This window comes from Muntiacus reevesi, chromosome 17, assembly GCF_963930625.1.
Source record: "Muntiacus reevesi chromosome 17, mMunRee1.1, whole genome shotgun sequence".
Taxonomy (NCBI): Eukaryota; Metazoa; Chordata; class Mammalia; order Artiodactyla; family Cervidae; genus Muntiacus; species Muntiacus reevesi.
Genome location: NC_089265.1, coordinates 55,711,773 through 55,738,153, shown reverse-complemented (window position 1 = coordinate 55,738,153; position 26,381 = coordinate 55,711,773). Strand labels below are relative to the sequence as shown.

General features: G+C 45.4%; 1 protein-coding gene across 6 annotated transcripts in view; it reads right to left on the bottom strand.

Moving 5' to 3' along the window:
* Positions 1-26,381, bottom strand: part of RUSC2 (RUN and SH3 domain containing 2) — a 57,825-nt gene that overhangs the window by 10,248 nt on the left and 21,196 nt on the right. The window contains exons 1-3 of one of the 6 annotated variants that reach the window (XM_065907665.1): positions 25,015-25,157; positions 10,914-11,237; positions 697-2,793 (exon numbers count right to left, since the gene is read on the bottom strand). The exons of 1 other annotated variant lie outside the window; for it this stretch is intronic. In XM_065907665.1, the coding sequence (XP_065763737.1) occupies positions 697-2,725 (2,029 nt within the window). In that variant the 5' untranslated portion in view covers positions 2,726-2,793; positions 10,914-11,237; positions 25,015-25,157. Of the gene's footprint in view, positions 1-696; positions 2,794-10,913; positions 11,238-23,575; positions 23,856-25,014; positions 25,158-26,381 lie in introns of those variants that run through there. 4 more of the 6 variants (XM_065907664.1, XM_065907666.1, XM_065907663.1 and 1 more) reach the window with 4 other exon arrangements.

Genomic DNA, 26,381 nt, shown 5'->3' with positions numbered 1-26,381 from the left:
TCTGTTTAGGTATTCCTCTCACAGACCAGTACCACACAGCTGCCACCTCTACATTTTAATTGTGCTTCCTTTTCTGTTTCCATCCTTCATCAGAATTCCTTGAGGACAGATATTGTCCCTCTCGTCTATCACCAGCACCCACTTAACACAGAGCCTTTATAAAATAATCACTTAAGCGAAATGAAATAAATAGGGAAGAACTGGCCTGGGAGGCTCAAAGGTTAAGCGTCAGGTCTCAGGTTCTTTGAAGAGTGGCTACAATCACTGATCAAAGAATGAACTCACTGACGCCCAGTGTGGTTTGTCTGTTTGACATTTCTCTTAAACACGGCAAATTCCTTGATGTCCAAAATGGAGGTCAGGCCTTATTCCTTTCCCTGTAAACCTACTTCTGTGTCGGCAGTCCCTGTCCATGTATCATCATCTTTCCAGTCACCCGGGCTTAGAGTCACAATCTTCTGAGCACCTGCTATCCCAATGCATCGATCTCTCAGTTGCTGATTTCATCTCCTTGGTGTATGCTTTATTCCCTATCCTCCTCCCCCTATTATAACTGAAAGACATGCTCTGGACTGGAAAGATGATGGGTCTGGGCTGAGAAACCTCTAGTGGTAGAGATGGGGTGGTTGGCAGGACCTATTACTGATAGGAGGCCATGCATACAACCTGCTACTCTCCAGCCACTAGGCTCCTTACCGTCAGCTTTAGCTCTTGCGTCCCTCTGGGTATGGCTGTTGGCTGGGCTCCCTGGGACAGCAGGCCCTGGATCCATCAGCTGGGCCAGGGGCCCCTGCCCAGCAGCTCTGAGGCCAGCGGGTGGCATCTCACTGGACTGGGAGCCCTGACAGACCTGGGTGGACCAGGGCTCTGGGCCAACCAGGTCCATGCCTGGCCCCAAGGGCATGGGTGGGAGGCTATGGCTACAGTGAGTGCCCTCATCTGGGGGGCCCGCCCTGTCTTGCTGGGCTTCTTGGATGAGTGAGAACTCCTGAGAAGAGTCCCCAGTGCTTGCTCGCAGTGGAGGGGAGCCAGAGCCTGCAGCTTTCTTCCGGCCCTTGGCGAGCTCAGCAAAGGAGGTGACCCGCCGAGGTGGGGAGCTGGGCCCAGTAATGGCGGCGGGGCCCTCACTGAGGCGCACTGGGCAACTCAGCATGCGTTCCAGGGAGCCCAAGCGGACAGGCGGGCTGCGTTCTAGGCTGCGGTCGTAGCTTCGAGAGCGCTGACGTCCAGCGCTGAGGTTGGGGGGCGAGGTGTTGGTGTACACTTGCCCCTCGATCACCGTGCGGCCCATGGGAGCCTCCGCTTCCACTTCAGAGCCCACTGCTTCTTGTTCCTCCGGCTGGACGTCTGGCTTCCGGAACAGGTAATACTCCGAGGGCTGGCTAGGGCCAGGGTCGGGGCCAGGGCCAGGGGCAGGACTGATCTTGGTGTGTTCCTCCGAGCAGCTGGTGACAGAAGAGCCAGCTGGGCTTGGGGAGGACTGGGAGGACAGGTCACAGGTGACAAGTTTGTAGTAATTCTGCGTGGCCACGACAAGACGGGCCTGGCTCTGGAAGCAGGCTGTGAGGTCAGCCACAGCTGGGCAGGGCTCACAGTGCGGGCGGTAGGAGTTGCAGTTGGCATCAAGCTCCGGAGACGAGGCATGAGGACAACCATAGCCACCTTCCCTTCCTCCGCTATCAGGGTGGTGGGACTCACAAGACATCTTCGACTCAGCTGGGGAGGGCTGCAGGTCCAGGTAGAAGGCGCCAGGGTCCGAGTGGCTGTAGAAGGAAGAGTCGCTACAGGACTGCGGGGCAGAGTTGAGGTTGGCACGGGCGTTGCCGTGCATCTTGCTGTAGAGGGTGCTGAAGGTGACCAGCACGCCGTCTGAGCTGGTGCAGGAGGAGTCGCTCACGTAGCCCATGGACTGGTCCGCCGCCTCGGACTGGCTGGAGGTGCTGCTGCAGCGGCAGTGCTGGGTGCCCGAGCCCGAGCATCTGGGGTTCCTTGGGGATTCGTCGGAACTGAGCTTCCACTCCTGGTCAAAGGAGAAGCCAGCGGTGTCGCTGGCCCCGCCCCCACTGCCACTCCCACCGGGCCCCCCACACTCATCCAGCTCCATGGTCTCAGCTTCCGGCTCTGGCCGGCCGCAGCGGCCGGTGCTGCAGTGCAGGGCATCCAAGACGGTCACTGGCTCCTGTTCTTGCCCTTCCACCACTCCGGCTCGGCTACGCGCTGCCCCCCACGGCCTGCCCACTCTGGGGCCCGGCGGTGGCAGCTGGAAAGAGGAGAGATGGAAGGTGGGCTGGCCAGCCCCGTGCAGGTGGAAGGACTGCCGGGCCGCACTGTCACTGATGCTATCCTCATACAGGTCGCCAAGTCCCGGCTCCGCCACGCCTGCCTGCGGCAAGAAGGGGTTGTGTCGCTTAGGCACCCCGGGGCCTCTTCCATCCCGACCCCTGCTCTTGGCGCTGTCAGCAGGCCGTGTAGAGCCCCCCGGAGCGGACTGCAGGCTGTTGTACAACAGAGAGTCGGCTTGGCCGAGGTCCTGATCGGGCTGGGGGATGCCCAGCTCCGGTGGGCAGAAGGGGTTGGGTCTTGTGCTCCCGCTACCTCCACCTCCCCCTCCGCAGCACTGCCTGTCTGGGACTTGGCAGTGCACCAGGGGGATGTGGTGGACGATGAGGGTCTCTCCAGTCAGCTTTGGGGGACTATCCATTCTGGAAAGTTCGAACAGGGGCATCAACAGCACCAGACGCTGCCCCTGGAGCCCAGAGGGGCAGAACACATGTCATCAGGAGAGCTTGGTACCTGGAGAGAGAGGGAAAGAAAGGGAACCTAATGTCACCTCCCCGAAGTCAGGGACATGCCCCTGCCCACGTCATTGCAGATGGCGAAGAGCCCAAGAGGAAGAAAGATCCAGTCAACACGGAGCTGGACGACTCAGCCCAATGGGGTACATGGCCTCATTGCACAGGGCCAGCTCTCGAGTGCCCCCTTCTCTGCAAGTTCGCCATGCATCCACTCCAACAAAAGGCCAGGCCCCTGTTCATGCCACCTCTGAAGGTCTGGGGAATCTCAGGGACAGCCCTTTCTCCTCTTTCCTAGCAGTAAACAATGACCAGTCCCGAGTCCAAAAAGAAGTATGAATGATGATATAACTAAGAAGACACCACCTAAGATGCCTGAGAGGGTGCTAGGCAAAGGAGCCATGGAACTGTCTTACACACAGCCACAGCACACACACTTACAGATGACGGGACATCACTAATAATACGTCGGTGATGCACAGCAATAAGCCATGATTTTGCAAGAAAAGTAATTTTTAATGTAGTGTATCACTTGATGCCTGTATCATCTTGGACCCCCTTTCCCCTCCTGAGCCCCAGAATACCTGTCCCACTCTGACTGGCTGTGGGCAAGGATCCTCAATCTTCCTATTACTGTATTAGAGCTTCCTGAATAGAGGCTGATTTAGGCAGCAGACTTCTAGTACGGCTGATGCCATCCTCTTCCTTCCCAGTGTGGGGTCTGTTTTTATATTTTTTATATTACTCCAGCACAACATCAGGGAAGGCTTGGCGAACACGAGGCATAATATATTCTTAATATTTAGCTAGCTCAGGGAACAGATCTTCTGAAGTGCCCCAATTCTGTCCAGTTTTAGCTAGAACTTTCCCTATGAGGGTCCCCTAAAACATCTTCTCTTCCTGGTTTTTCCTCTGATAGGCTAAGGTCAAGCTCTCTACATGGAGCCCACTCTGGGCTTCTCTGGTCTCTTGGCTGGACCATGGCAGAATGGTCCCCCTCAAGTTCTAGTCTCCTGTGCTAGCAAGGTCAGGTCCTCAAAGCCTTCACTTGCTCAGACTTCTCATACCCAATCTCTCCTAACTCATTCATTTCTCTTCTTTCCCTTATCATTCCTACCATTTTCCTCTACCTAAATGAGTCTAAATCCCTCACTGCCCAAGTTCTCCATCATTTAGCTGAACCCTTATACCACCAATTTCTTAAAAGTGTAACTCATTTAGATCACAGGATCAGAGCTCTTCACATGGAGTACAGTAAAGAGTCAGGCAAGTCACACATGCTCAAGGACACAGACAGGCAAAAGACACATAAAAGAAAAAACTCAAAGGGCTAATAAATATATGTGTGAAGGACACTATTAAAATATGTTATTTGTGTTAAGTTAAATTACATTAAAATTAAAAAGCAAGTATTCACCATCTTTCTTCCTCCTCTCCTTTCTGAGAGGAAGGCTCCTCTGTTGGACTTCCAAGCCTTTGTGTGTTGACTAGGGTAAGAAGTAGACAGGCAGAAGGGCAGAAACCAGAGAGGCTAAATCAGCCACAAGACTAAGAGCTACAGAAGAAAATATGGGAGTAAATTCATTATCTTCGGTTAAGATTATTATTGGATGACTTCTTAGATAAGATACCAAAAGAACAAGTGATAAAAGAGAACACAGATAAAGTAGATTTCATAAAAATCAAAAATCTTTGAGTCTCCAAGGGACACGATCAAAAAAGTGAAAAGACAAGTCACAGAATGAGAAAAAATATTTGCAAATTGTGTTTTTGACAAGAGACTTAGAATCAGAATATATAAACAATATACAACTCAACAATAAAAACTATGTAACCCAATTAAAAATTGGGCAAAGAACTTGAATAGATATTTCTCCACAGAATACATACAAATGATTAATAAGCATATGAAAAGAGGTTCGACATCATTAGTCATTAGAGAAATAAAATCACAACAAGATACTACTTCCCTTTCACCAAGATAAAAGACAATAACAAATGCTGGCGAGGATGTGGAGAAATTGCAACCCACAAACATTGCGGAAGACATTGTAAAATGGGACAGTCACTTTGGAAAAACAGCCTGGCGGTTCTTCAAAATGTTAAGCATAGAGTTATAATATGACCTAGAAACTCTACTCCGGGGTATACACCCAAGAGAAATGAAAACACATGTTCACGCAAAAGCCTGTATACAAATATTCACAGTGGCACTAATCACAGTAGCCAAAGAAGTGGGAACAATCCAGATGCTCATCAACTGATGAGCAGATATAACATGGTATAGATAATGGACTATTATTTATCAGTAAAAGGAGTGAAGTACTGATATATGATACAGAATGTCTGAACTGCAAAAAGGTAAGTGAAAAGAGCCAGTCATAAAAGGATTCTTTGCATGATGTTGTATGATTCCCTTCCCATGAAATGTCCAGAATAGGCAAATCCACAGAAACAGAAAGTAGATCACTGGTTACCAGGGACTGAGAGGGTGGAGAATGGGGAGTGACTGCTAATAAGCGTGGAGGTTCCTTCTGGGAGTGAGGAAAATGTTCTGAAGTCAGTCAGTGGTGATGGTTACCCATGTCTGTGAATAAAACCCAAACTCCACAGTTTTATGGAAAGTGAGTTATATCTCAATTTTATAAAAGGGTGAATTTTATGGTATGTGAATAATATCTTAATAAAGCTGTTATTTAAAAAAATTAAATAGGAAAAAAGATTAAGGTTTATGGGAAGATTGAAGGAGAGCGAAGGACGGGAACCAGTATTAGCAGTGGAGAGGAATGCGTATTTGCGCAGATAAGATGAGAACAAGGGAGGAAGAGATGCCTTGAAGTATTGGGATTTTTGTAGAGAGGGATAAAGAGGATTTTTAGGAAATTTTGCTATGAGGTACATGAGATAATTTCCCCTTCACTCTTTCCCATCTCTCTCTTCCTTTGCCAAGAAAACTTTGGTCTCAAATATTGGGTTGGCCAAAAAGTTTGCTAGGGTTTTTCATACGACATTATGGGAAAACCTGAATGAACTTTATTGCCAACCCAATATATTAATATATGCCACAAGGATAACAAAAGGTTAGAAACACCCTAAAATTCCAATAATAATCAATTTGAAAAGTAGAGAACATAGTATCATTAAAACAATGTTGTGTTAATTTCCCTGTTATTGACGAGAAAATATTCACAGAAGATTAAGTGAAAATAGCAGATTACAAAGAATATGTACAGTATGACACCATTATTGTAAATAAATATATGTCTGTATCTGTCTTCAGGCTGCTATAACAAAATACATCAGACCAGATGCCTTATAAACGGCAGAAATGTATTTCTCGTAGCTCTGAAAGCCGGGAAGTCCAAGATGAAGATCAGGGTGCCAGCACGGCTGCATGGTGAAAGCCCACTCCTTGGTTCATTCCTGGCACCTCCCACACAGTGTAAGGGACAAGGGATCTTTCTGTTTTATAAAAGCACTAGTCACGTTTGGGAGGGCTCTATTCTCAAGACCTAATGTGGAGGAGAAACACAGACATTCAAACCAGAGCAATATGCACGGAAGAAAACTTGAAAGCATACACAGTACCAAAAGCCAAGGATGCTCAGATCCCTTAGATAAAATGATGCTGTATTTGCATATAACCTACAAATGTCCTCCCGTTTACCTTAAATCATTTTCAGATCACTTGGCTTCCCTGGTGGCTCAGAGGTTAAAGCGCCTGCCTGCAATGCAGGAGACCCGGGTTCAATCCCTGAGTTGGGTAGATCCCCTGGAGAAAGAAATGGCAACCCACTCCAGTATTCTTGCCTGGAGAATCCCATGGAGGGAGGAGCCTGGTGGGCTACAGTCCACGGGGTCGCAAAGAGTCGGACACAACTGAGCAACTTCACTCACTCACTCACTCAATGTGAATGCCACCTAAATAGTTGCCAGAACATGTCAAATTCAAGAACAGCTTTTTGGAACTTCCTGGAATCCTTTTCTCTTGAATATTTTTGATCCCCAGTTGGTTGAATCTATGCATGCACAACCTGTGGGCTTGACAACAAAATGTTAACAGTGCTTATGACTGTTGACTGATTCTGGATTATTTTAATTTTATTTTTTTTGTTTCCTCTATATTTTCTAAAAATAAGTATCTGTTATGTATACAACTTGAACGGCTTTTAAAGCGCTTTTTTCCTACAGATATTGTCAGTCAGGGCTAGGGGAGGGGACATCCCCCTAAATATAGTGCTAGGTTGCCCCAGGATCCAGGCCATAATTTGAGGCCTGGACTAAATGGAGCACAAAGAACTTTCTTGTACACACAGCAGTAATGTTAGGATTACCTATGGGCCACGGCCATCACTTGCTCTTCAATGAACACTACCCCCATCCCCTTCTAGTTTTTGGCTGCACTGTGTGGCTGGTGGGGTCTTAGCTCCCCGACCAGGGATGGAACCCGCACCCTCAGCAGTGAAAGCACAAAGTCCTAACCATTGGACCGCCAGGGAATTCCATTCCCCAACCCCCACCATTCCCCTTTCAAAGCACCATTTTCAAATAGACACACAGAAGAATTTGCCTGACCCATAAAACCACTGACTGGGAGTCATATACGCATTCAAATAAAGAAACACAGCAATTCACAGAGCCTGGAAAGCTGACTCTGAATCATGGATAAGGCACAAAGGGATGTAGAGGGCGATGGAGAACCTCAGGCAGGAGGGCGCTGACAGTTTATTACGTTACGTTTACGTATCTGCCCCCAGACTAGAGAGCAGTTCCTTGAGGTCAGAAACTGGGATACAGCTAACCCCTTGTCCCTAGAACCCATGCATAGGGCTTGGAACACAGTAGGCATGGGGTTAGTTGCTGACTCCTGTTCTACCCATTTTAAAAACTGACTTGTTTGTCTTTTTATTGTTGAGTTGTAGGAGTTTTAAAATTTATTCTGGATATGAATCCTTTGTCAAATACACATCTTGAGACTATTTTAAGTGGCTTCTTCTCAAATGTGGCTTGCTCATTTGTTTTCTTAATGGTACTTTTAATTAATTGAAGTTTTTAATTTTATGAAGTTCCATTTATGTTTTTTTTTCTTTATAGTTAAAGCTTTCTGTGTTCTAAGAAATCTTTGCCTATCCCAAGAAATTTTTCTGTTTTTAAATAAATGTTGTATAGTTTTCACTATTATATTAAGGTTGTGCTGCATTCTATTTTAAGTGTAAAGCTCTTTCACTGGCTGATTTCACTTTATTTTACATTTTTGTATCTCAGAGAAAGTCTTACTCCTTCTTGATCTCCACATGACCAGAGGAAATCTTGGCAATAGTTTCTCCACAGATAACTCTAGTCCAGCCAACTAAGGCAAAGTTCTACAGGCATCTCACAAGTCTCAGTACTCACGCTTTGGCCCCATACTTTCACATTCTTTACAAAGCACTTTTTATGTATATCAAAAGCTTCCCTGGTGGCTCAGACGGTAAAGTGCCTGCCTGCAATGCGGGAGACCGGGGTTCAATCCCTGGGTTGGGAAGATCCCCTGGAGAAGGAAATGGCAACCCACTCCAGTACTCTTGCCTGGAAAATTCCATGGACTGAGGAGCCTGGTAGGCTACAGTCCATGGAGTTGCAGAGTCAGACATGACTGAGCGACTTCACTTTTTATGTATATCATCTCATTGATCCTAACAACACACCAGAGCAGGTAGATTACTTCATTTAAAAATAAATAAATAAGGAAATCAACACCTAGAAAAAAGAAATGACTTGCCCAAGAACTCTCAGGGGATAAATGACAGAATTAAGACAGGAGTCAGGAATCGTAACTTTTGACCTTTTTTCTCCATCAGTTAGGAATGTAATGAGAGTATATGGTATATATGACTTGGTTTCAATCACCACAGAACACATTTACTAAGAGCATTTCTCTTAGACTTCTCCCCTGAGAGTGTCAAGTTCTATAAGAAGACAAGTTTAATACTGTGGCCCGTGAGCTCTGAGAGGTGAAGGGAAAACAGTGAGATGGGAGAGTGCATCCCGGTCTCCTTCTGTACCCTGGTGAGATGGAGAGACGTGAGAGATGCAGGAGGGGGGAATAGAGAACCCAGACGGAAGTGGAAGAAAGCTCTCAGCTCTAACAGGTGAACAGAGAAGTGGTGGGCTCAGTCAGCATAAAGTTACAAGGCCTAGGATCCCCACAATTCCACAAGAGCCCTCTTCCTGGGTCTCATCACAAATAGGTCTCTCTTGGCCAATCATCACAATGCTGTTTATTAGGGATCGTTTACTGAGCACTTACAGTCAACATGATTGACATACAGCATCTCTAATTCCACTATAATCCTTTAAAGTAGACATAACCATCCCCACTTTACAGATGAGAAAACTGAAGCTTAGGAAGTGTAAACAGTTTGCCATAATTATATGGCTAAGACGGACGCAAACCCAGGTCTGCTCAATTCTTAATTCTTTCCACTACAACTGCCTCTCAGAAAATGATCAGGTCACACCCTCTCCTAAAGTCTCTGCATTTACCCTGCTACCAACGCAGACACTTCCTACTTTTTACTGGAGAGGCTCACACTTTAGTTCATACTTGAAAGTGAATGTGTTAGTGGCTCAGCTGTGTCTGACTCTGCGACCACAGGGACTGTAACCCACCAGGCTTCTCTGTCCATGGAATTCTCCAGGCAAGAATACTGGAGTGGGTTGCCATTTCCTTCTCCAGGGGGTCTTCCTGACCCAGGAATCTAACCCAGGTCTCCTGCATTGCAGGCAGATTCTTTACCATCTGAGCCACCGGGACTCATAGTTTCCATTTACACAGTTTGTATTTACCCACTTTGCTAGTCTTTGAACCCACAGCCCCTTTCATATTAATGCCCCAGGCTCTAATAACACTCTTTAATCCTACCTCCTGCTCCAGTTTCCAGCTCACATCTCTCTGTCCCATTCACAGTCAATACCCTTTTCCCTTGCACCACAGTTCACATTCCTAGACGCTTCCCGGGAACTAACACCTTCCCACAATTTCCCAATGTATTACCCTACCCAATCACATTTTGCACAACATGGAACTACTGACTCTTAATAGGGTATGTTTTTGAATCCTCCACCAAGGTGATCCAATGGAGAGGGGGATTTAAAGAATTCTTTTTATCTTCTCAGCAATAGAATTCTGGGTAATTCTGGGCAGGAAGAAGTTTTAAACTCCAGAGAAAGGTTTCCCTTGTCTTTGGTCATTAGCATCTTTCTGCCAGTCATAGAACCCCTTCCCTCTTTTTTTTGGCCTCTGAAGGAGGAGGGGAAGATAGTGATACTCAGTTGTTATTCTCCAGCAATCTGACCTTGACTTGAGGTCTGATGGGGAGCCTCAGTAGGACTGCTAAGCCTTTTCCTGTCTGGGTTCTCTCTTGGACAGGACTGAAGGGGGGAGAGCAGGAGGGTGGATTTGGGTGTATCAACTTATCCTTAACCCTATCCTTAGGTCTGCTCCTGTTAGGAATCTAAGCCTGTATAAGAAGGCCAACGATAACAGGTCAGGTGTCCTAGGTATTACATCCTCTCTCTCCCTATAATGTGGAGCCTCCTGGTCAACATTCTTTCTTACTCCATCCTTATCTGTAGCCTCGTGGCTCCTGCAGCACCAGAAGATGTGGTGTGCGTGTCTGTGTGCATGTATGTATGTACACGGACAAGATGGGTTCAATGCTTCCCCTTCCCAGTGCCTGCTCTCGAAGGCTGAGAGGATCCCTGCAGGTCTCCATCATAAACTTACAGGCGCGGTACGGGTGTCTCTTCTCATTAAGCCTTTGTGTCCAGCTCTGACTCCCTCTCTCCTGACCCACACTATAGCAGCTTCATTAGAAATGCTCAGAAAGGAAGAAGGGGATCTTCTCCACAAAATAGCATCAGCCCCAGCCTCTGTTCTTCCCATCTCTGCACCACAGCCCGAAAGTATGCATGGATGAGCTTGTCTAACATTTGCTCTCCTGCTCGCTTGCTCGCTCGCTCTCTCTCCCTCTCGGAAAGACAAAGCCAACCCTCAGAAGCCAGGGCCCAAACGTGCTGATCGGTTATTCCAGCGTCCCTGTCCTGCCCCTCCCCCCAGCCCCGCTGAGCCACACATACCTCTGTAAGGTGCCTTAGCTGAGTCCCAAGGCTTCTGTTCCGCGGCACTCCCACCAAGCTCTATCTTGACAGTTGGAGCTGAGGCACTGTTCCACCGGCCCGCACAGGGGCAAGCGGGCTGATTTCCCAAGATCTGATTTCTGCTAATACAATGGCATCGTTGCTAATGCAGGGAGGCTGCGCAATCCCAGCCCAGTATCCTTGCCGCTGCCGCTGGTGCTGCGGTGACGTTGCTGCTCCGGGAAGGGGGGAGGGAAGGAGCAGGCATGCCCACAGTGCAGCCGCTCAGCCTCCCCGCCTGGCAGTCCCTGCGGGCCCTCTAGCCTGGGGAAGGGGGAGGGTAGAGAAGGGAGTCAGCCACAGAGGGCAGGCAGTGCTGCGAGGTGAGAAGTCCCCCAGCGGCAAAGAGCAGCCTAGTGAGCAGGGCCCGGCTCCTCTCATTCCTAGGAGTCTCAGGGAAAGGTCTGGGAGGAGGCTGGGAGCTTCCTTCCTTCCTCAGGCCCCTCCTTTTCCATCTCAGCCAGAAAGCCTCTCCCTCCTCTTTTCACCCACTCTGAACGACTCCTTGTTTTCCAGCCTTTTCCTTTCACTAGGATTCCAGACTAGCCTCAGGGTGGAGCAGCCGGCCGGGGAGGGGGTTCCTGCAGGCCCGGAGGGAGGCTGTGGGGACCAGTCATCATTCCACCAGCAGTAATACCAAGTTCCCAGACTTGTCACTAGGCTATCTAGGGTGTGCCTCTTCAGAGAAATGGGACCTGAATCAGAAAAACAGAAGAGAGAGAGAGACTGGGGCATTGGTGGGTTTCTATACAACGAGTGGTAGTGAGCCTTAGGATCAAGTTGGCTGCAGGCCCCTTCCTACCACAGGGTCCAGTTCAGCTCCCTGGATCTTCAGAGGGTCTGTTGGTGTGGCTGGAGCAGAATCCCTCCCCCTCTCACCTACATCAGTTTTTGGTTAGTGCTAAGCAGGGACCAGCTAGGCCTGTGGGTATGTCCATTTGGTCAGGCCAGGGAGCAGGAAGTCTGTTTTCCTAGAGAAAGGAAGGCTAACGGAAAGGAGTGGTCTCCCCCAGGCCAGAGAGAAACCTCAGTTCCTTCTGAAGCCCTACAGAGCCCTCCACCCCTTCCCTACTCCACCCTTAGGTTCTGGGCCAGTTCTGCGGGAATCAGGAAACGGCGGAGAAACCACAGAAGGAGCCAGGTGCCCCGTCAGCAGCAGCGTGTCTCTGTCCAGTCCGTGCCAGGGCCGCCCACGGGCATCCCCGAACAGGGATGGTCTCAAGCTGGGCTTGGCCCTCAAGCTCTAGCTGTCACAGGGCTCCTTCCAGTATGGACCACTATCTGGACTCCACAGCCAAGCCCTTGGATTTTCAGGCCCTAAAAAGAAGGCTTAGGTCTACTGGCCAGGACCAGTCAGCCACCACTCAGGATCCAGAAGAGATGTCCTTTCTTGCCCTTTATTGTTGCTTCTATTCCCTATGAGACTCAAGTGCCCACTGACGTGATGCTGAAACGAGCTGAGTTAGAGAGAAGTGGCTAAAGACCCCCAAACCTATCTCCAACCTTGACCTGTTTGACGGGCCATGGCCCCATGATCCTACAAAGCAGAAAAAAGGAGAGAGGGAGGCTGCTGTTCATAAAACTAGCCGTGAGTGGTCCCCTCTGGGATGTTGGAAGGTATCACTGTGCTTCCCTCTCCCCCTGCTGGAACAGACCTCACAGGAGGCTGGATAAGCAGCTGAGACAGGGGCAAAGTCAATCTCAACCAGTGCTTAGGGCTGCAGCTGGACCTCTGGACCCAGGGCCTTTGTCCCTGAAATTTCTCTGAGGCTAAGCTGTGCATGGAAAGCCGTTTACTATGGAAATGTTTCCAGTTGCCTACAGCAGGTAGCAGCTACCATGTTTCCAGTGCTTAACTTATTCACCACATCACAGACTACATCATCACCTACTTTCCACCAATTACTGCCAAAGATCTATAAGGCTTTGATGAGAAGATCAATTTTTTTTCTGATTAGAAACAAACTATAAATACCATCACATTATAAACCACAATGCCTCCTAACTAGTCTTCTCACCTGCAATTTACTTCCTACTTAGTACTGCCAGATTTATTACCCCGAAGTCTTATCTTTAGTCAACATTCACTCCTCCTGCCCCTTTTATTGTTATCCAATGCCTAGAGAATCAAGTTCAAACTCCTCACTTTGGCTTTCAAGTTCCCTCCATCTTGTCTGTCTGCTCACTTTCTATCCAACCTTACTTTCCATCCTCCATTCATGTAGTCCTTCAAACCTGTCTCATAAGCTCTTTCCACTCAGCTGTCTTTGTTCAGATTCTCCTGCCTTTTACACTTGACTAAACCTATAAGGAATTATCCAAAACCTACAAGGCCTAGGTCAACTCCTGCATCAAGTCTTCACTGATCACCTTGAAGTCAGAAATTATCTTTGTCTACTTAACTGTGATTGCAGATTACTGATTTTATAGACAAGAAAAAAATCCCACAAAAGCCAGGGGGTCAATACAGGCTGCCAATTTCTTATACTGCCAAGTAAGATCATTAAAACAATAACAACAACAACAAAAAACCCTTATATCAGTTATTTTCATCATTTCATTAAAAAAACAAAGTCATTATTTTTCTCATTTCATTGCATACTGAGGCAAACTTCACTGGAAACTAACATCAGTTCATGAGAGGTTTTGATTAAGTAAATCACTTGTTATTTGACATTATGCTCTTTTTTTTTTGCATATTTGCTTTAATGGCTCTTTTAGATAGCAAAGTCCAAGTTATACTCATCTTTGTATTCCCAATATCCAGAGCTTGAGATAGTACCATTTTTTACTTTGTGTTTCCCATAATACTAGCAGTGTTTAGATTGCAGAAGGTGGTGAGTCAAAGTCTTGTTGAATTAGAGTCAAAGTCTTGTTGAATTAGAGTAGTCCAAAAGGAGTGAGAGTGTAAATGAAAGTAAGTGGTGGGCAGATCTGACTCAAAAGGCCGACAGAGAAGACCCCTGCTGTTCATTAGGGGGAGAAAAGGTCTATTAAAAGAAAGCGTAGCAAAAAAGGAATAACCCTTCATAATCTTGAGTTACATAATGCATTCTTAGACATGATACCACAAGTACAAGTGACAAAAGAAAAAACAGATAAGTTGGACTTCATAAAGTTTAAAAATTTTGTGCTTTAAAGAACACAATCAAGATAGTGAAAAGAAAAAAAAGGCGGGGGGAGACAACTCAACGAATGGAAGAAAACATTTGCAAATCATATATCTGATAAGGGACTTCTACCCAGAATACATAAAGTACTTTTATAACTCAGCAAAAGATGTATAACCCAATTTAAAAATGGGCAAAGGATCTGAGCAGACATTTCTCTAAAGGAGACAAATAGTCAATAAACACATGAAAAGATACTGAATATCATAAGTTATTAGGGAAGTGCAAATCAAAAGTAAAATGAGATGCCACTATCCCCCTACTAGAAAAGATAAATAAAAAAGACAGACAATAACAAATGTTGATGATGTGGAGAAATTGGAACCGTCATATGCTGCTGGGAGGATTGTATGATAGTTCAATCACTTTGGAAAACAGTCTGGTAGTTCCTCAAAACATTAAACACAGAGTTACCATATGACCCAGAAGTCCTACTCCTAGATATATCCCCTAAAGGAATGAAAACATATCTATCTTCACACAAAAGCTTATATATGAATGTTCATAACAGCATTATTTATAATAGCCAAAAAGTAGGAACAACCCAATATCTATTAACAGATGAATGGATTAAATTAAATGCGGTATATTCATAAAATGTAATACTATTTGGTGATAAAAAGTAACGAAGTAGTGAAACATGCTGCAATGTGGATGAACCTTGAAAACATTATGCGAAGCGGAAGATGCCAAACACTAAAGGCCATGTGCTGTTTGACTTCATTTCACCAGGGAAGCCCTTTTCATATGAAATGCCCAGACTAGGCAAATCTATGGAGATGAAAAGTAGATTCCTGGAGTGGCTTCCAGGGACTTGGGGAAAGGGAAAGTGGCGAGTGACTGTTATTGGGTACGGGATTTTTGGGGGGATGATGCAAATGTCCTAAAATCAGATTATGGGTGGTTGCCCAACTCTGCGAATATCCTAACACACTGAATGTGTGCTCAGTCTCTTGGGCATGTCTGACTCTTTGTGACCCTATGGACTGCAGCCCGCCAGGCTCCTCTGTCCATGGGATTCTCCAGGCAAGAGTACTGGAGTGGGCTGCCATGCCCTCCTCCAGGGGATCTTCCCAATCCAGGAATTGGATCCAGGCAGATTCTTTGCCGTCTGAGCCACCAGAGAAGCAACTGAATAGTATACTTTAAATGATGAAACAGATATCTGTTCTGTCTCAATAAAGCTGTTAAAAAAAAGAAGCTGCAGCAGTGAGCAATGCCATCTAGCACCACAGAGGCAGAAGTCTCAGGAACTGCGTGGGGGTAGGGGTGGCAGAAACTCAGGTGTACTAGAAAATAGAGGGTATCACTGCCATGTCAACCCTAGGATTTCAGACAATTCCCTCTTCCATTTTTTTTTTCAATACCAAAATTCTTAGAGGGATGGACTATGTTAATTCTTTCTCCTTAATTATTTCTTAAACAATCAGAAGTCTGTCTTCTTTTTATTAATACTTGAATTGTCTAAAAGCAGTTCTAACTTTTAAGCTCATAATATTTAAATTGCCTGACACTTATCCACCCTCTCCTATTGAAACCCTCTTTCTCCTTTGGCTTCCTAGTTTTTCTTCTTAGATCATTCTTTCTTCATTGTTTAATACAACAATACCTGACCTATATTTAAATATAGATTCACAGTAGGGCTCAGACCTGAAATTTTTTCAACCTGAGAAGTGTTTAGCCCTTCCCAGTATTCTATTGATTTCCAAATCTTCATTCTTCCTGAACTTCCAGAATCAAATCTCCAATAGCCCACTAGGTACTTCTTACTCCCGCAAATGGAGGGACTTCCCCTGGTGATCTAACAGTTAAGACTGTGCGCTTCCATGGCAAAGGGCACGGGTTAGATTTTTGGTTGGGGAAATAAGATCTTCCACTCAGCCTGGTGTGGCCCCCCAAACAAAAACCAACCAACCAATCAAAAAAAAAAAAAAGAAAACCAAATTGATTTTTCAAATCAGCTTTCTTTAAACTACCATTATACAAAATTGAGCTATTTCAAATCCTAAAAGATGATGCTGTAAGTTCTGCACTCAATATGCCAGCAAATTTGGAAAACTCAGCAGTGGCCCCAGGACTGGAAAAGGTCAGTTTTCATCCCAATCCCAAAGAAAGGCAATGTCAAAGAATGTTCAAACTACCATACAATTGCACTCATCTCACATGATAGCAAAGTAATGCTCAAAATTCTCCAAGCCAGGCTTCAACAGTATGTGAACTGTGAACTTCCAGATATTCAACCTGGATTTAGAAAAGGAAGAGGAACCAGAGATCAAATTGCTAACATCCGCTGGATCATCAAAAAAGCAAGAGAAGACCAGAAAAACATATACTTCTGCTTTATTGATTACACCAAAGGTTTTGACTGTGTAGATCACAACAAACTGTGAAAGATTGAAGGCAGGAGGATGAGATGGTTGGATGGCATCATCGACTCAATGGACATGAGTTTGAGCAAGCTCTGGGAGCTGGTGATCGACAAGGAAGCCTGGCGTGCTGCAGTCCATGGGGTCGCAAAGAGTCAGACACGACTGAGCCGCTGAACTGAACTGACACAACACTGAAAACATGGGAATTATCTGGACTCCTTCTTCACGCTCAGACAATCACCAGTGTCTTCCTTCCCGTGTTTTAGGCCCTGAGCTACTAGTTAACCGTGCTCTTACCACATTCCAACTATCCTGCTAAGCACCTGTTGTTTAGTTGCTAAGCTGTGTCCAACTCTGTGACCCCACTGACTGTGCTGAAGCTGAAGCTCCAATACTCTGGCCCCCTGATGCAAACAGCTGACTCACTGGGAAAGACCCCGATGCTGGGAAAGATTGAGGGCAGGAGGAGAAGCGGGCGACAGAGGATGAGATGGCTGGATGGCATCACTGACTCAATGGACATGAGTTTGAGCAAGCTCTGGGAGATGGTGAAGGACAGGGAAGCGTGCTGCAGTCCATGGGGTCGCAGAGTCAAAGACGACTAAAGAACTGAAGAAGGCTGTAGCCGGCCAGGCTCCTCCGTCCATGGGATTTCCCAGGTGAGAAGACTGGGGTGGAATACCATTTCCTTCTCCAGGGGATCTTCCTCACCCAGGGGCTGAACCTGCATCTCCTACTTGGCAGGCAGACTCTTTACCCCTGAGCCACCAGGGAAGCCCGCATGCTCAGCACTTAAACACTGTCTCACTTTATACACATAACCACTCTCTAAGATAAGTATTATTATCTCTATTTTATGGACGAGAAGTCTGGGGCTCAGGAATATTAAATGACCTTCCTAAGGTAACCTGATCAGTTTGAGCAAACTCTCGGAGATGCTGAAGGACAGGGAAGCCTGGCGTGCTGCAGTCCATGGGCACGACTCAGCAACAGAACAACAACGAAAGGGAATCGGCCAGTAACGTCTGGCCTGGCGTCCAGACACAGGGCCGTCTGACTCCAGAGTCAGTGTTCTTAACCACTTGCTGCACTGCCTTTCGAGTTCCCGTCACTACTTCTATCATCCGAGTTCAGGCCTGCAGGCACCGCCCCTCTGAATTATCACACAGTCTTCTAATCAGTTTTCTTGCTTTCATTCTGGCTCTTTCCTCCCAGCTATCCTACATACTGACACAAGACTAATTTCCCCAAAGTACTGCCTCAACATTGGTATCCTCACCTTACTACTAAAAAGTTGTTAGTGGCCCCCCACTGCCTACAGGATAATCCAAATTCCTTAACGTGGTATGCAAAGTTCCTTCCTACTTATCCAACCATGTTCCATCACACGGCAAATTTATTCTGAATTTTGGCTCACTCCACTGGGAAGATATCTGGAATGCTCCATTTTCCTCGCCTTTGTTTCTTTTTAAAGGATCTAGCTCAAATTCTACCATGTCTGGAAGCTTTTCTTTATCATGAAAGTCTTTATTCTGAACTTTTTCAATATCAACTGTCTACACAACTCATTTGGTACCAAGTCTTGGCCATTTTACTGTTATTTATCTCTTGATGACAGCACACTTTTGAAGAGTGGGACTAAAAAAAAAAAAAGAAGAGTGGGACTGTCTTATATCTTTTTCTTTTCTGTCTTATATCTTGATAAGTAATTCTGAGCCCAGAATTGGCACTCGGTAGGGCACCACCGATGTTTGCTTGGTAAAGCTATTGAATGCCAAGCCCAGTGGGCTAGCTGGACTCAAGACAGCTCTCAGGAGGTTAGCTTAGCCTGAGAATAGCTTTTCTTTTTCTTAAACTTTTAAAATCGGTTCTTTTATTCATTTATTTATTTTTAAATTTCCTTTCGAGTATAGTTGCTTTCCAACGCTGCGTTAGTTTCTGTGGTACAGCACAGTGAATCAGTTATATGTATATATGTAGCCGCTCTTTTAGAGTTCCTTCCCACTGAGGTCACCACAGAGCATTAAGCAGAGCTCCCTGCGCTATAGAGTAGGTTTTCATCAGTTATCTATTTTATACATGTGTATATACGGCGATCCCAATCTCCCAATTCATCCCTCCTCCCCTTCCCCCTCTTAGTGTCCATATGTTTGTTCTCTGCATCTGTGTCTCATCTCTACCTTGTAAACAGGTTATCTGCACCATTTTTCTAGCTCCCACATATATGAGTTCATCTACAATATTTGTTTTTCTGACTTACTTCCCTCTGTATGACAGTCTCTAGGTCCATCCATGACTCTGCAAATGGCACAATTTCATTCCTTTTTATGGCTGATACTCCATTGTATATACATACCACATCTTCCCCATCCATTCCTCTGTTGATGGATGCTTAGGCTGTTTCCAGGTCCTGGCTATTGTAAACAGTGCCGCAATAAACATTGCAGTGCATGGATCTTTCAGAATTACGTATTTTTCCAGGTATACGCCCAGGAGTGGGGTTGTTGGGTCATATGGTAGTTCTATTTTTAGTTTTTTAAGGAACTTTCAAACTGTTCTCCATAGTGGCTGTATCAATGTACATTCCCATCAACAGTGTAAGAGGGTTCCCTTTACTCCACACCCTCACTGGCATTTATTGTTTGTAAGAGAATATCATATTTGATAAGAGGCAAGGAAGGAAGGAATATGAAAACCAAAAAGTTAAGCCTTAGCAAAGTGCTTAGTAAATAAATCTTCAAGGCCAAGATTTCTCTTAACCCCTCATTTCACACTAAGGATGGAAAGATGAGTGAGCAGCCATGTCTTCAGTTAGCACTTCACTTCCGTTTACTTCCACAGTCGTGATCCTAGAGTGAAGATTGCAAAGTGAGAGTCTGGTGGTCACATCTTGCATGTCGACAGATTTTATGTGGTTTGCACAAGCATTTCTACTGTGGTCAGAATGGCAAGCCTTGGACCACTAGAAAGGCAAGGGATAGCTAAACCCAAGTTAGGCTGAGACCCTTGAAGCAAGCTCATGTGATCCAGGGTTGATGGTTCCTCCAAATTTTTGGAGAAAAATATCTCCAGCTTAAGTCGACAGGATTCTCAAAATTAAGGAGTATGCAAGAATTAAGTTGCATGAAAGATCACAAATATACATGGAAACAAGATACTATGAATGAATAACAGAAAACAACAAATAATGGATTTAAACTGCAAGAACTTCAAATATTAAGAACATCAGAATTCTATGGGTAAAATGTTTTAAATAAAGGATAAATTCTCACAGATAAGCAGTTAGTAAGAAATTACTAGAAAGACCCAGGGGAGGTGAAAATAAAACATACCTGAATATAATCATTGGCTGCTGAGCATTCTTATGCTTGAACCAGGCTATGCTATAGGGAGTTGCCAGGTGAAAAAAGGATATGGAGGCTAAGGGGAGATAAACATCTTGCTATAGATCTGAATGGTAGCCTATTCAAAACACTGTGTGAAAATGCTCTATAAATTATAAACGTTTTATAGAAATGTAATGCCTTGTTGTTACTCTTTAAAAATGCCAGCATCCATTGAAGATTTTACCTGAATTATTAATAGTTATTTACTGTGATGGTTGAAAAATGATGATTTTCTTTCTATTATTCCTCCTACACTTATTAGCTGGCATTCCAATATGAGAAAGATTTCCTGTTTCCTTCCTATTTATTTTTTTGGTATCTGTATAGATTCTTGGCTTTTTAAAAAACATTCAGTGGGTCATAATCTCTTGCTGGGTATTATTGATTTTGATGGTTATTATCTCAGATTTGGCACGATTTGGCTCTTTTTTGTGTGAAGATTTTTATTGTTGTGTACAAACTTTTTAAACTTAATCATTAAAAAAAATTTTTTTAAATTATTTAGCTGCATCAGGTCTTAGTTGTGGCATGTGGGCTCAGTTGGCCTGCAGCATGTGGAACCTTACTTTCTTGACCAGGAATCACACTTGCATTTCCTGCATTGGAAGGTAGATTCTTAACATTGGACCACCAGGGAAGTCCTCAAATTAACTATTTATTTTTGGAATAATTTTTAGAAAAGTAACAAAGATAGTTATGAGTGTATCCCTATGTCTTTTCAACCAGCACCCCCTGTTACCATCTTATATAGTCACGGTGCATTTGCCAAAACAAGGAAATCAACACTGAATATAGTATTATTATCTGAAGTTGGAGATTGTGAGGATTTTGCCAGTTGTCCCACTAATGTTCTTTTTTTTTTTTTTTTTACTATTTGGCTTTTTAAAAACTATATATATATATATGTGTGTGTGTGTATGTATGTATGTATATATGTATATACACATGTATATAACTTTCATAAAATGTAAATGTTTTAAAACAAAATAAAGCCCTCCTTCTCCCCTTCAAAAGATAGGTAGATATATACTGGAGGCTATAGATAAACAGCTTGGACAGTGTTTCAAGTATAGTTTAGCAAATAAAAAGATCTGTATTTCCCATAAGGAAGACATTGAGCAGTTTTGGAAACTATCAGGCAGGTAACTTTAGTGAATGCAGTACAGAAACATAGACCAGACAATGTGATCGAATACATTTCTGTCCTTAGTCCTTCCCAGTCGCTCTGCTTACCTTTCACCTCAGGACACTTTTCTTTGGACATTAGCAGGAAGTACTTGCCTGTGTTGACCTAGTCAGGTATCCTCTACACCAGAAACAATCTATGTTAGGTAACTCCTTTTGGCCATGTTTTTGCCTCAGACTGCATAAGTGATTCCAATAGGAAAGGTCAGAAGTGCCCAAATCATACTGAATAAAAATAAACCACGATTTACCATATACTCTTTTCTCTGAGGGAGAAGCATCCCAAGGCCATGAATTAACATCCTCTCAAGAGTCAATCAATCAAATAAACAAGTCATAAGTATCCACTGCACACACTTCTGACGGGTACAAAGCACTGCGCTGGTGTTTAGGGGTAAGAGCTCAACTTGAGGGGCTCCTAATGTTGCTAAAATCATTGCCAACATGCCTCTTTGGAGGGCTAGGGCAGCAAGAAAGATGTTTCAGGATGTAAGATAAGGGTCAGAGGAGTGGATTCAGACTTTTTCAGCCCCAGTACATAGAACAACTCTGGTTGAAGGAGGGAAGGCCTAAAGCCCCATACACTCCAACTCCCTCTCTCCACCTCAGAGGGGCCCCCCAAAGGCTTCCAGGGGATTAGGGCTCATATGAAAAACTTCTGAAAATCTCTGGGCAACGGCAAGACTAGCACAGTTGGTCGGGATCGGGGAAATGGGGAGGGAAACGAAAACTGCAAGAAATCATCTTTTTTACTTCATGACTCTCCAATCATATATGCTTGGGAAATGATGTCAATTAACTGCATCAACAGCAGACCTACTTCACAGAAAATAACTTTCTAAGTGAATTCAGAAAAATCAGTTTGTATAATTACCCCCATGCCCACTAAGGCTCTATGTCTTTATAGACCATGAGATTTGATGGACATTGAATTTCCTCTAAGACAAGTACTTCTCACTGAAATGTATGAGAGATGCTGAAAGAATTTGGAGATTTAAGAATTGGTGGTCATAGTGATTCCTGCAGTCTCTGGGCTGAGTGGCAAGGAGAGAATAAACAGGCTGTTAGCTGCCTGAGAGCACCAGGCCATGACATCAGGAGCCGAGTCCACAGATGGAATAGCAGCCAATGCCCAGGAGCACGTCTGTCTTTCCTCCAGGTTGTGTGTAGCTGCTCCGAGCTGAGGAGGCCACTGTTCTGAACTGGCATTAAGTTATTTTGGACTCCAAGTGAGGCCAGCCAGTGTGTTGGGCGTGTGCTGGAAGAGGCCTAGCCTGAAAGGCTGTCCCAGACACACCCAGCTGCTTCCTTATCAGGCCTCCCTAACGTAGAGTCTTCTTTAGAAGCACAGAGCTTGCTTTGCGTTTGGCTTCTCAAATATGTTACAGAAAGGTTCAGCTAAAAGTCCACACCCCAAAATCAAACAGACTCTAGAAGAGGCCTGACTCTGAAGTACAGCAGATAGGGCTCTTTCCTAGGACCACCTGGTGTGGCTTTATCTCCTTTCTCCCAAGTCTTGTTATTGTTCAGTTGCTAGGTCATGTCTGACTCTTTGTGACCCCATGGACTGCAGGATGTCAGGCTTCCCTGCCCTTCACTATCTCCCGAAAGTTGCTTATGTCCTTTGAGTCAGTGATGCTATCTAACCATCTCATCCTCTGCAGCCCTCTTTTCCTTTTGCCTTCGATCATTCCCAGCATTAGGGTCTTCTCCAAAGAGTTGGTTCTTGGGCATCAGGTGGCCAAAAGCCTATCTCCTCCCTTATGAACTGGAAATATGTAAGCACCTTTAATGGGACCAAAAATCACAGGCAGAATATGTTGGGGTGAAACCCCCAACAAGTGCCAAGCCTTTTACCTCTCAGGCTCAGTTGTGAGGGGAGTGCAGCACTAGGAATTATACCCAAGAAAAGAATAATCTAGAAGCCACTGACCCTCATGGAGCTGTAAAGGGTCTCTTTCCTTTATTCCATAGAAATACCATGATAGTCACCTCAGCCTTGTTCCAGTTTCTGGAACAAATGCTCAAATGGGATTACACCTAGAAAAATATTCTCTTCCAGTAATCCAGCCAGCAAGTGCATGCCCTTCTCCATTAGATCAATCGTTTGATTCCCTTCTTAGCTCAACTCATAGCACCTGTTTGGAGGCAAGAGGCTAAATCAGATAACTTCTTAAGGTACCTTTCAACTCTAATTATAAACTAAGCCAAATTAAAACCTTGGGCCCAAGGGAAGGTCCCTATGCAGTGTGCTAATAAACATTCTCCCTCTCAACATAAATACATGGATACACACAGAGAAAGACACACACAGACACACACAGAAACACACACACACACACCACCCCCCTGTACTTCCAAGTACCCGGCTTCTAACTGCCACAGTTAGAAGTCTCTAAGGACTGAGAACTTGCTGTAAATCTACCTCTTCTGAGGATATAGGTTAGGGAGAGAAGGGAGGACTACAGAGAATTAGGAGAGTCAATTCCTACCTTGACAGGTTGAGTTCTTCAGATGGAGGGGTGGAGGATGCAGCAGTGGATAAAGAGACAGAGAGACAGAGCCTCCTAATGGTAGGTGCAGGAGAGCAGCAAGGAGCAGGAGACCAAGACAGAGACAGTGACCCAGGGGCGAGTGCTGAAAGGTCCAGCGTGGGCCGCCTACTCGGAAGACAGCTCTCAAGGGTATATCTGCAGAAGCAAGTTAGGTGGGACAGAAAGGTCCCGATGCTTCCCCACTGCTCAGCGTGGTCGACCCTTTGCTCTTCTCTGGCTGCTCCTTTGGCTTCTAGCCTCTAGGAAGCGAAGCCAGAATGTTTTCTGCTTCCCCTCCCCCACGGCAGTGGACTGAGTCGTGCGGGGCGGGTAAGCTGCTCTCCAATCAGACTCTCGAAAGCTGTAAATAAAAGGCCACATATGCACAGTGAAGTAGGCTATGAGAAGAATCTAGATTGAATTACCACAAGCCAGTTGTGGAGACAGGGTGGGGGAGGTAGGATAAAGAGGAGAGAGCCGCCTAGCTGCCCTTCAAGGAAATATTCTCATTCAAGCACACTCCACCCTCAGCAGGACTGCTAGAAACCATCAAAGCCTTGCTTCCTAGGAAACTATGTTCTAGTCTTACCCCAGTCTCAGCAGAGAGATCACAGTCCCTGAGACTTCTCAGTCAAATCAAAAGCCTTTTCCCAGATGTGACTTATTTTCCAATAGACTTGAAATAACAGTCTCCAAGTCCAGCTCCCAACACTTGGTAAAAGCACTGGGACTGCCTTATTAGCAGGCAGCAGCGAAGCCCATTTCTGCGTACCCAATACTGTATTTGCTTTGGTTCTAAGACTAAGGTGAGAGCAAACTGATATTTACTTTAAAAACGTTTAAAGCAGGTGGCAAGGATCTTGCCTGGGCCCAGAATACTCAGGAGCCTAGGTTCTGTAATGATTCAAAGCATGGATTTTGGTGTTAACAGGTTTGGATTCAAATCGGACACTCTTCCTGCCAGCTGTGGGCTTCGGGAAGTTACTCAACTTCACTAAACTTCAGCTTCCTCATTCGCAAAAGTGTCATGATATTTTCCCTCAAAGGTTTGCGGGAGAATTGAGTAAGATATTACACGTAAGTGCCTGACACAAGGTAAGTACTCCATCAGGGTTACTATTATTTTTAGAGCTTTGTCAGATGACCAATGGAGTCCTTACGTCTCTCTTTCCTTTCCCAATTTCCCAGGAAACCTAAAGGCTCCAGATCCAGGGAACTGGCAGGGCAAAACCTCTTCAAAGGAGCCAAAGGAACTGAAGAAAGTCTCCCCCCCTCCCCACCCCCTGTGCTAGGACTGAATCAGTAAGCCTATGCCCATTACACTCTAGACTCACCGGCTGGCCCTAGGAACCCAAGGCTCTCCCAAACCAAAGATGCTAATCCATCTCTAGTGTTACCTGTTGTGGGGCATGCTCCCAGACTGATGGTGCTTCTCCAGGGGCCCCAGATCAGATTCCAGTAGATGTAGGAAAGAAACAGTCTGATCCCAAGTTGGCAGGATAGGTCCGGCCAGGCTGTTGTCTGCCCATCACAGCTGCCTGTGAGGCCTATGGGTTAATAATAGCAACTCTGATGCCAGTGGATTGAGACAGCACTGTAGGAGGTGTTTATTTTTACACTCTGGCGTCAGTATCAAGTTCTACTGGTTACCGCCCAAATCTAGGGCAGCTTCCTGCTACAAGACTGGCCTCGGTCTTCTCCGGGATGCTGAGCTGCATTTGGGAGGAAATGAGCCTTGTTGAAAACAGTTTAGTATTAACAGGGACAGGGAAGGGGAAAAGGAACAAACAGACCTGTCATAGGTCCAGCTGTCTGGTCCCAAATCTCTGGGACCAGGTGGACCTCAATTGACAGCTGTTGTTCACAGCATCCTCCTGAGTCAGGAAGGCCCTGGACAAGGCACCTAATATGTTGTTTACATTGTTTTGGAAGGGTGGGCGTATGTGCGTGTGCGCGCGCACACACACACACACACACACACACACACACACACACACACACACTGGTTGCACTGAAATGATCTGAATAAAATTAAGGAAAGACTGTTACTTAACTAAGCAGAAGCTCCGCCTTATCAGTCACAAGTCCCAGATTAGCGCTGTGAGTGCTGACCTTGTGAAAAAAAGAAAAAAACCCACCTGGGAAGGTTTTATAGGATATTTCAAAGAAAGGATGGTTAGGCTGGTCTTTATTTGATTTGCACAGTATTTTCAGCAGGTATATCAAATCCCTTGAAAAATCATTTGGCTAGAACTTCTTTCCTAGAAATGACACAATAGGATAGAATTACCAAGAAATCAGCTCTCACCCGGCCAGGAGTCAGTGCCTAGAAAAATCTTTTGCAAAGCCTCCTTCTCCCCCAAGGCATAGAGGTGGAGTTCCAGGGACCTTACACTTTAAACACAGAATCTGGAACTCTGTGGATATCCTGGTCATGTCCCTGAAAGGCAGTCCTAACACAGATTTCGTCTAGTCCCATCTGGCAGACAGGGAGGTGAGGAGGCTGGCAGCTGGACAACGGATGTAAATAGATGGGTCTGGGCTACTGGGGGGTCATGTGCGCCCGCAGACTACTGTGGAATGTCAAAAATGCACCACGCACCAGGTAGGAATGCTGACGTGCAGAGAAAGCAGCAGCCAAGCACACAGTAACAGCGACTCCATCATCTTCCTGCCCAAGGCTGACTCACAGCCATTGTCAGAGACACAACAGAGTAGGAAGGCAGGCTGGTGAACCACCCATCCAGGACATTTTTTCTCCTGC